We start from the raw sequence: 11,704 nt of genomic DNA on the forward strand, positions 1-11,704 counted from the left end.
TTTTTTTAATGAAGAAAACTGAAACTCCAAACAAAAACAAATTCATTTGGTCCACATTTCACAATTCTAAATGGGTTTAAAAACCAAAGGTTTCAATTTGTGTGTGTGTTACAAATTCAGAAAAGGCAAAAAAAGGGAGCAATAGTTCCTCCTGTCACCTTTGCAATGACCTCTGGCACAGACACCTCCAACTTATTCTACTACCATTTAAAACCAAACAAACAAAAAAAAAAGACTTTAGAAAATAAGGCTCTTTTCATAAGAAATACACTTAACTTAAACTGCAATATTGGAAAACTGTAGTTACTCCTTGATCAATGGCTTAACACTGCCCTTTTTCAGGGCAAGATCAGGCCTGGATAGTTATCTGTCTATATATGTATACATCAACAATTTTAAAAAGAAAAATCAAGCCTGGGTAGGGTACTTTAAAAAAAAAAAAAAGACGATTTTTCAAGTTTTAAACTGGTCATTACCTAAACTTTAGACATGTGAGTCAGTGACCAACTGGAAAAAGCCTTATACCACAATGTTAGGTATTTTAGTTTGTCTGATTGTGAGGAATGAATAAATGCTACAAAAATTCCATTTTTCATTCCAATTCAACTCAATTTAAAGAGCACCTGGTATACACCTAGTAATGTGGCAGATTCTGGACTTAGAAGGGTTAGAAAGTAATAGTTATCTTACTATATATGCCAGACAGTTGCTGGTTACTAGTATTTAATCATAATAATCCAGTGAGGTAGAAATTATTAAAACTAATTTTACAGAGGAGGAAATTAAGGCTCACAGAAATAAAATAACCTGTCCAGGGTTTCTCAGCAGCAGTGGGGACCTGGAATAGGGCAGGAGGGGAAGTGTGGGGCAGGAGGAACACGAGGGTAGTGCCATATGACTATTCCTACAGACAAATACAACACTCACTGTAGTCAGTCCTTTATCAGCAATGTGAAAGGAGGCTAGGACTGTGGGAAACCAAAGAGGATCTTTTGGGAATGGGCAAAGGAGTCACAGAAGGCTTTAAAGTGGTTAATCTTTGGGTTGTTACTTTAAGGATGAGTAGATTTATAAACTTCAATGCCAAGGTTCACTCCCACCTCCCCTCATCCCCAATATATCAACCAAAATAAATTACTTACTTGAAATTGAGAAAAACAATTTTGAGAGAAATCTTCCTCAGATATTTTATTCCATAGTTTTAAAACAAATAATATGATGACAGATTAATTTTTAGGTTGCTTTTATGTGGCTTGTCTTGGTTTTTATTCTGAAATGAAATTTAGATTAGTCATTTTCTTGTTCTGAGAAACTAGGAGTATGCCAACATGTTTTAACTTCACATTTTTTTCACATATCAACATGTATTCTTACTTACAGAGTCTTTCATTTCACCATCTCAAACAATACCTAATTTAATATATAAATTACTTTGAAGTATAAATATATATGCAAAATAAGATAGTTCTTTTAATTCTTGTTATACTTCCTTGGTAATTATAATAAATAGAAGAAAAATAGAAAACTGTTGTTAAACTGTTATATATTACACAAGCATTTTTGAGGTAACACGCTTTTTTTAATTCTTTGAATCATTTATATAGTAAATGCTCTCTTAACCCAAAGAAAATTAAATAACTGTCCCCAAGGAAACTGACCTCAAAATCTTGGTACTTCCCACAGCTATCATCTAAAAAGAAAACAGAATTGGACCAAAAAAACCTTAAATTTTCCAAAGACAATTACTGCCCTTTTTTCTCCAAATTTACTTTGTTAGGCATATATTCAATTTCTGCTGCAGAAAACAGTCCAGTTTGCCAATACTAATTAAGCAACAAAATATTTTTCACTTAAAAATGAAATACTTAAAAATCTACCGAGAACTGGAAAAAACACAGGTCATCTGGAAAACTTAAAAAATGACAAAAAATAAAAACAAAAAATACCCCACCCAACCACACACCAAAAGGTTACACAGACCGTCATTAAGAGGGTTTTATTTACACATTGTTTTAGCCTCAAAATGCACCTACTTTATGTCCAGACAGTGAAGAATTTTTCTTTAAATTGCCTAAGACACCTAACTCCTGCCTTATCTGGAAACTCTAAGCTGACACAATTTCACCCACAGTTTACTGTACCTCAATTCCCATTATTTATTTCCTCTCTCATTCACACTGTGGCAGTCAGGTACCAAAGTGACATACACCATTCCATTGTTCCATATCTTAGTAAGTTTCCAAGTATTTCTCAGGAATATATAAGGCTAATGGCAACATCCTCTGAAGCCTACTTAAACCCAACCTACTTAAAAACTCATTTTTCACTCATTTTTAATGGAACAAATTCTAATCCAACCAAAAGTAAGACCAGAAAATGTTTAAGTACAGCACCAGAGGAACTCTGAAAGGTCTCCTAATCCATCGCCTTTCTCTTTGGAAAACTATATACATACAATTCTAGTACCAATTTTTGTTTATATCTGTCCTAAATTCTTGTTATAGACTAATCTATAGACATATATGTTATAGACATTATTTTTTAATGAGAGAGCTACAATCATCACAAAACAAATCCGACTACAACCTATTCTATGGGAAGAGTCTAAACACTATTGAACACAGTAGGCCCTCTGAGATTTCCAAACTGTGTACATGCTTTTTTTTTTTTTAACAATTCCTCTAAACGTCTGTATGTTTGTCTTTTAATTATAACCAAGGCCTTTTCAATTCTCAGATGTGGGGAGACAGTGTGAGGTAGTAAGGGCTGAGAGTCAAAATCCCCAGTTTTTAGACCCAGCCTGACACCAACCAATTATAGGATACAGGACACTGAACAAATCCTTGAGTTAATCTATCTAGATATCAGTTTTCTTTAAATAATATGAAAGAATTTCACCAGAACAGTGTTTTCCAACCCCTTTCACATTGTAAATAATATTCATTCAGCACAATAGCCAACAGGAAGTCTTTTGGGGGCATCAACATTGTGCTTGATGAAAAAAAATTATATTTTCTTTATATAATTATGAAAGAAAATTAAACAAAGCTTGTAGCAATATGAATGGATTTCAAATCCAACCTTTTCCACATTAGGAACATTTCAAAATAACAATGATGCTTAATTTTTGCAGAACATACATACGCTATTAGGCAGTCACCTTGCAGCAAGCTAAATGGCAGCTAAGCGGATCCAATGCAGGCAAAGTACAGGCTAATGGCTAGGCCCCAGAGCAACATCCTGCCACCCTGTCCTTTCATCAGATGACACTCTCCAAAGCACCCAGAATACAAACTCCAGTAACAGTTTCATGATCCCTTCTCTATAAGAGGCAGCTACAGTCTCTGGTTGGCTGAAGCAGATTTCAAGGATCAATGGTAAAGCACTTTCTTTAACGTACTTAAAATACCAAATAGAGCAATAACTGCTGGTTGTGCTCATCATGGGGCTTCCCTGGTGGCTCAGATGGTAAAGAATCTGCCTGCAATCCAGGAGACCCAGGTTCGATTCCTGGGTTGGGAAGATCCCCGGGAGAGGGGAATGACAACCCCACTCCTCTCACCTGGCAAATCCCATGGACAGAATCCCAAAGGGAGCCTGGCGGGCTATAGTCTACAAGGTCGCGAAGAGTCAGACACGACTGAGGGACTAACACTTGTGCTGTGCTCATCATGCAATCTGCTTAAGGAACCCCACAGCCTGCCTTCAGACTCCACTCCACTAGGGTCGACCACCTCCAGAGAGCCACACAACATCAAGTGGAAGCTCTGAATTAGAAGACCTCTATTAAAACTAAAATTAAACAGCACTGCAGTAACCATTTGACAACCAAGTATTTATGACTACTATGACCTTGTATTTTTGTTCTTCCTTACCAATTGTTGCAAGCAAAACATAATCTAAAAAAATTAACTTTGAGTAAGTATCACACGCACAGGGCAAAAAACCTCCAAAAGTTACTGAAGAGTATACTTAAAAAAAAATTAGATTACCACGTTTGTCCTGTAGGCCACCAACTACCCTCAATGGAGGTAACCACTGTTGCAAAATTCTCATGTATCCTTTCAGATATATATATACGTATATATACAATATATGTTTACTTATAAATATATATTTACATATAAATATTTAATTTATATTATATATGTGTGTGTGTGTGTGTATATATACATATTTTTTTTAAGCCACACAAATGGTAGCATACCACATATGGAGCCTTGCATTTTGCTTTTTTTCCTTTTAACTTATCTTGGACATGGCACCAGAGCAGTACATGTAGTACTGCCTCATCACTTTAAAGACTTGCCTAGTACTCCACTGAAGAGATACACCATAATTTACTTAACTACTGATTTACGCTTAGGTTACTTCCAACCTTTTGCAATGACAAACAATCCTGCCACAAATATTCTTACATGCTCATTTGACACATATATAAAATCTTTTAGAGGCTAAAATCCTTCAATGAAGTTGCTAGATCAGAATGTACATGAAAAATAAAAGAAAGAATAAAAAAACAAGGGGGAGAAACTCCCTGGCAGTCCAGTGGTTAGAACTCCGTACTTCCAGGGGCCTGGGTTCAACCCATGGTAGGGTAAGTTCCCACAAGCTGTGCAATGCAGAACCCTCCTCCCCTCAAAAAAGGAAGACGAACTACCAAAATATGCATGCAACTTAAATTCTGAAAATGACTTCTAAGTTGTTTTCCATGGAAAATGAACATTTTATACTCCCACCAGCAATATGTGAGAATGCCCATTTCCCCTTCTCTCATCCTCCTCAAGTTATACTGTATAATCAATCTTTTCTAATTAGGTGATAAACGGTATGTTGTAGTTTTAATTTACATCTTCATTATAATAAAATCACATGTCTTTTCATAAGAATTCTCTCTGCTCACTTCTTCTACTGGATTATTTTCTAGGAGCTCTTTGTATATTAAGAGGAAACTAGTCTTTTGTGAAAAGTGTACAAATAAGCTTTACCAGTCTATTTCTCTTTTAACTTTATGATTTTTGTCTCTATACAGAATTTTACTTTACATTATAAAACTCAGCAATCTGGCTTCAGTTCTGTATCATACTTTGAAAGGCCTTCACCATTCCTAGATTAAAATAATTATCTTATGTTGTTTGTTTGTTTCTACATTTAAATCTTCTGACTCATCTGGAAGCCAAGTTTTTACTTTTCCAGATGACTAGCTATTCCAACACTCAGTATTAAAGAATCTTCTTCCCTACTAATAGGAAAGGTAGCATCCATTATCATACACTTAAGTTCTTACATACAAGTCAATTTCTGACCTGCTCTATTTCATTGCTATTTCATTTTGCCGTGTCAAATACATGCTACTCTGCAAAACATTTTAAAATTAAAATCAGTTTACATAAAAATGAGTATAATAAAACCAGAAATTATTGGCCTTCTTTAACATAAGAATAATTCTGCAGTTCCTAAACTGAATTTATATAATCAAATTCAATACTTTCATCATGCAATCACATATTTTAGTTGATACTTATTTGGGAGCCCAATATCAAACTCAAGACTTCTTCTCATATTTCTGATAGTTTTTCCTTAATTTTGTATATATATTTTTTCCAAATTATAAAATCAATACATTCTCTGCAGAAAAGCTAAAAAATACAAAATACACCTCCCAGAGATAAGCAACCTTTATATTTCGGTGCATTTTAAATAAATTATTATTTCATAAACAGATTTTTCTAACATAATATACTGATAGGACTTTCCTGTATTATTTTATACTTACATAACAATCATGAAAACATGATTTTAAAGACAAATTCTACTAAATATGCCCAATTTATGTAACCACTTCTCAGCTGCTGAACATTTGGGGTTGTTCCCTGTTATGCCTATCATCTATTAATTCTTGCAACAAATGCTTGAGTTTCAAGCTCTGTGGTAAGCAACCACTGGCTGTATAATGGTGAGCAATAATGAACACATTACCAGCATTTATGGAGGTAACTGGGAAAAACAAACGTTAATCTCCTAAGTATATAAAAATGACAACTACAGCAAGTGTTATGAAGGAGAGTTTATGAAGCTTTGAGAGTCTATGGTAGGGAAGGCTTCCCTGAGGAAAGATAAATTGGAGTTTAGGTGAAGGAAAAGGAAAAACATTCTAGGCAGAGGGAACAGCAGGTTCAAAGGCCTCATTGTGGGAGGAGCATGGCAAGAATAAGGGACTGAAATAAGGTCAATGTGGCTGGAACATAAAGAGCAAGGCAAGAAGGACATGGCTCAAGCCATGACTGGATAGAGAGGTAGGGCCAAACTGTGCAAGACCTTGTAAGACATGTAGACGCCACCACATAAGACATGTAGCTTTGTCCTTATCCTAAATGCAATGGAAAACTACTGAAGCATACCAAGTCATAGGGGGATATAAGGTTTGCATTTTGAAAAGATCCCTCTGATTACAGTGTAGAAAACAGATTAGAGGGGAACAGAATAGATTGGGGTAGGCCAAGATTAGGCGGCTACTGTAAATGCATCCAAAAATGCTAGTAGTTTAGACTAGGGTGGTGATGGATAATGAAAGAAATAGACGGATTCAAAAGATAATCAGATTTTGTCAAAAGATTTACATTCATAGATCAAAATCCCTAAAACTAAAATTATTGGGTCAAAAAACATTTCAAGGATTCTGCTATGCGTTGCCAAGCTACTGGGCCAAGAGCAGTCTTCTCTTCATTTGCAAATTACCTTGTATCTGTTCCTCTATTAGAATTTTTAAATTCTTTTGAAATTCCTTTAAAATGACTTAATCCATACTTCCTTCATGAAGCCTTCCCTGACTCCCCCTTTGGCCTGTCAGGTGGTCACTGAACGTGTCCTCTTTGAGTCCCCACTTTGTCTTATACACATTTTATATTCCAATTAAACTATGTTTGAATTATATTTACATATCTATCATCTCTCCTACATTGTGAGCTTGTGGAGGGTAAAAGTTGTTCATAATGACGCCATTTAAAGAACAGCTCAATATATGTACTAAGTTCTCACTAAGTGTTCACTGAATGAACTGAATCACATATTACAAGATTCCACTGTGTCCACAGATTTTAGAGGACTCCTGTTTAATACGGTTATTTAAGTTAAGCGTAATACAGAAACCTCATAAAATTTGCAACTCGGGCTTCAGATACCTACTAAAGTGACTAATTTTGTTTGTGGTAAAACACTACATCTCAGTAGTGCTACTGAAAAATCTTTCTAATATTTACATTAAATAGGCATTGTGTGATGTTAAAATATTGTTAAATGGTTTAGAAAAAAAAAGGCTATGAACAAACAAGACTTTTATTTTTAGAGAAATTTTAATTTTAGAGAAATTATTTGTCATCTAAGTTGTTGATATTTCACTAGCTGGAGGAAGACTGGACGGGGGGAGGGGATGAGTTCCTTACAGTAATCTTAAAGTCAAGCAGCTCCCTCTATAGTCTGTTTGGCCTACTTTGTTTAATTACTTGCTTTGTGAACATCTCGCTCACACTCTTCTATTTACTCCTCCTCTGCATCTCAGCAGGGAAGCTTTTGAAAGGATAATTCTGTTTTAAATTGATGCTGAGAAAACTGAGAAAGCTATCTAAGCTAAGCTCAATGTGAAGTGAGTTACATCAGGCAACTAATAAGCAAGAGTTGGGATGTGGTAACTGGGCAGCTTCCCAGATTCACCTGAGTCAGTTCCTCATAGTAAAGCCCTAGGATTTTTTTTGAAGTGAAATCCCAGAGCACTCACACCCATACTCAAATCTAAGTGAAAAAATAAAAAACGCTGTCTTGGACTGTAGTTAGGTATAACCTGGGTTCCCTCCACTAAAACAAGTTACCAAAAAGTTGTTAAATTGCTCAATACATTGTATGTCAAAACAATACTCAAGTCACTTTTAAATGAGTGGAAAAAAAGCAAAAGATGTTTTTGGGTTTTTAAAAATAATTCCATCACTTACATATAGAAAATATAAGTGATTCTCTCAGGAACCAATATCCTCAATCAGGAAGGGATTAAATCAGTCAGGATTTACCATTCAAATCTGAATGTACCAGTTTTTAAAATACCTTTACAAATTTCACCAACTAAGATATGAGAGCTTTTAAACCTAAGACACTAAATTTATTTCTTAAATTACTCAAATATGCCCTCAAAACATAGGACAATAGGAAGTCAACTGGACTGTTTTCTAAAGCAGAAAAATATTTTTCATGCAATAATAGAAAAACTGAACTAGTAAAAATCTAATAAATGAATCAGTTCAAAATTTTATAATGTGCATCTGAAATGGTCACTTTATTTGGAAGATTTCTTCTGCTGCTATTTTTCACAATTTCACTTGAAACGCAAACTCAGTTTAAAAATATTTTCTCCAAACCAACGTATGGAATTGAGGACTCCCAAAATTAACTACTATATAGGAAAAACTTAATTTCATAGATTTACCGTGTTACACTTTTTCATTAATTTTACTAATTAGTAGATATATAAACATAGTTTGTGATTTCAAACAATAGATCTGTTCTCATTAAAAATTCTAGCATTCAAACTAGAGAACCAAATTGACTTCTTTTTTATATTATTTTCAAAATTTATTTTACTAGGTGGCTGGACTGGTTTTCTCTGGGGAGAGAATTCAGAAGCAGATAATAGTATAGTTTTTGTTTATGTTTATTAACATTAATTTTATATGCTAGAAATGCTGGCTTGATTTCTGAAAGCTGTAAACTCTAAACGTATGCCAGTGACATCAAAATTTTTCACCTTTTGAGGAAACACAAAAATCTTATAGCAAACCCAATTCAATAATCCTTAACAACTTAAAGTTTGAAATTCTCTGTAACAAGTTTTGTATCTTTCAGTGTATATACAAAAAAACTCTGATTTACATTATACATTTCAAGGTGTATTTTTAAAAATCCAGTTTGTTTTTTTTTTAAAGGGGAGTGATGCTGGTAATCTATTGTAAGATGGCCAAGAGAAAAGAATATGTATTTCTTTCTACAGACTAGTTCACGTCTTTTTTTAATACTGAGAAACAAATGTACACCATATTCTTTATTTTTAAAAGATTTTTCATATATTAAAATTACTGCTAGCTCACAGTGAAATTTTTTTTCCACAAACAAAACTTGTCTTTAAAACAAAGCCTGCAAATCACTCAAGGATACATATTTAATGACTAGTGTAGAAGAAAAAACTTTGTGTAGAAAAGTAACCCAAACCATATAAATTGTAATACCCAGTATATGCCACAGTATTAGCACGTCCCCTGATAATTTCAAAATGTGGCTGAACAGAGTTATATCAACATCACTATCTTATTATTCCTCTGTGCCTTAAGTGAAAAAAACAGTATATTACACTGAAATTCCAATTAGAAATAAAGACAGCACCACTATACTTAAAAGGGCAGAAAATCTATCCTTCAAAACATTTTATTGCCTCTATTCTCCAGCCTCTAAGTTTCAGGTGTTACACTTTCAACAAATTGTTAACAGCATTCAAATGCCCCATCTTAAAAAGTCCATATCATCAAAAGCTTTGTCACTATTTTAAAAAGAAATATCAAATACCATTCTATCAAATCTCACTAACAGCACTGAAATTTTTAACGAAGAGAATTCACATTAAGAGATAATTGCTTAGAATGAGTGCTTGAGTTTGGAAAGTGCTATTATCTTGATAGCCCACAGGAAAACGGACTGTAGTAATAAGATGAATGGTGATGCAAGGAGCATCAAGTGGGAAATGCTATCTAAAATCCCATAGGGCAGTACATAGCTAGAGAGCATCTCTTTCTAGGAGGCAGCTCCATTATTTCACATAGGCAGTTCAAAGCGTGTAGAAAAGCAAAGCAATTTAAAATCTTGCAAATCTGGCCACTATCCTACTTATACTATCATAAATCCCCAAGAGCTTCTGAGAACGTAGCTTCTGTCTCCCCACCCCACTTGTTCGAAATAGTTTTTGAAAACAAAACAGCGTATTAAAAAGCGTATTGTCTTAAATGTACGTGTATTTAAAATGCAATCCTACAACCCAGCATAGAGACATTGCTTTAATGTTTGCCTTGCTGGGCTTAGCTGTGGTTCTTATGAAATTGACGCTATTAAGTGGGATGTTTTACACTGGGCGACATAAACATGCATTTCCTACTTCCGCGGATACACACTTCCCTGAAAGCAACGCACCTGGGGACGGAGCCCTGCCCCCAGACTCCTAGGCTTTACTTGAAACTCCAGAGTTACGACCTGCCCTCACAGCAGAACCACATGGTCATTTCAATGAGAAAGATTATCTGGCCCCAGGCGCCACTCTTCAGCCCACAGCATCTCCAGAAGGGGCAGAGGAGAGCGCTGATGAGAAGAGGCGACGAGGAGCGATTGACAACAGAGCTGACACTTCCCTACTCCTCAAGCCGTTTCCAGCAAGGGGCACTTGGGAGACGCAGAGGGTGTCCGAGGTCCCACCAGTCACCCACCTCAGAAGGGGGACCCTGCGCGCCCGCTCACGGAAGACATGGCGCGGCCACCTGACCCAGTCCTCCTGGGCGAGAGCGACGCCCGCTCCGCCTGCCCGCGCGACCCCGAGTGCGGACCCGGCTCTCGACCGCCGCACGCAGTGTAAACACTCGGCGCCCGCCGCCTCCCCGCCTGGGGTTGGATTAGGGGAGGAGGGGGCGGAACGCTCGCGCGGACCCACATTTTTGCGCCTCTTGTCACGCTCGGGAGGAAAAGGCGAGGAGGGCGAAGGGGAGGGAAGACGCGGCAGCGATCAGCCGAGAGGGCCGGCGCCGGCGGCGTGCGCGCGAGTGCGCGGCGGGGAGAGCTGCCCGGGCGCCCGCCGCTCCCGCCCGCGCTCCGCGCCCGCTTACCTGCCGGGGTCGCTCCGAAGATTCGCACCACCGGCACCTTCTTGACAGGGGCCTGGGTGAGGGGGGATTGGCAGATATCCAGCCCCTGCAGCGGGCTGGCCATGTAGTAGTCGGCAGTCACTATCCTCACTGAAAACATGTTTGCCGCCGCCGCCGCCACCTCCTCTTCACTAGCGACCTGGCAACGGCAGCAGCAGCGGCGGTTCCTTCCGCAGCGGCGGCCCCACAGCAGCGGCGGCGGCGGCGCCCCCTCCCCTCCGCGGCTCGGCCCCCTCCCCTCACACTCAGACACGGCGAGCCGCGGCGGCGGGCGGGGCGGCGTGGGCACTGCTGCCGCCGCCTCCTCAGGAGCACCCGGCGAGGGGCGACCGGGGAGAAGCCCTCGCGCTTTCGTCGGTGCTGCTGCTGGTGCTACCGCCACTGCCGCCGCCGCCGGGAATCACACGGGCTCCTCGGTCCCCGGCTGCAGCTCTTGTTGCCATGATGATGATGTCACGGACGCAACCACTGGGGGAGGGGAGAAGGGGTTGTGTGTGTGTGAGCGTGTGGGGCGAAGGGAGGGCCAACAGTAGTTGGGGGAGGGGACACGGCGGGAAAGGGAGGGAGCGGGGCGGGCACCCGAGCGGGACACCCAAGCGGGGGGCCGAGTAGGTGTTTTCTCCCCCCGCCCCCGGGCACGCAGCGAGGGCGGTGGCTGCGGGAGAGCCGGGCCCGTGCGGGGCACGGGGAATCGATGACTCGGCCGGTGGGCACGGCCACCTGGGGTGAGGGGCAGCGGAGGGAGGGGGGCGGTGGAGCAC

At 38.9% G+C, this 11,704-nt stretch overlaps 1 protein-coding gene across 3 annotated transcripts in view; it reads right to left on the reverse strand.

Moving 5' to 3' along the window:
* REV3L (REV3 like, DNA directed polymerase zeta catalytic subunit) overlaps positions 1 to 11,636 on the reverse strand; it is a 174,829-nt gene extending 163,193 nt beyond the window's left edge. For 2 of the 3 annotated variants that reach the window (XM_043439689.1, XM_043439688.1), the window contains exon 1: positions 10,905 to 11,636. In XM_043439689.1, coding sequence (XP_043295624.1) covers positions 10,905 to 11,043 — 139 coding nt within the window. In that variant the 5' untranslated portion in view covers positions 11,044 to 11,636. Of the gene's footprint in view, positions 1 to 1,142; positions 1,271 to 10,904 lie in introns of all 3 variants that reach the window. The other variant, XM_043439690.1, reaches the window with a different exon arrangement.
* Positions 11,637 to 11,704: the final 68 nt, after the last annotated feature.

Source organism: Cervus canadensis, chromosome 20, assembly GCF_019320065.1.
Source record: "Cervus canadensis isolate Bull #8, Minnesota chromosome 20, ASM1932006v1, whole genome shotgun sequence".
Taxonomy (NCBI): Eukaryota; Metazoa; Chordata; class Mammalia; order Artiodactyla; family Cervidae; genus Cervus; species Cervus canadensis.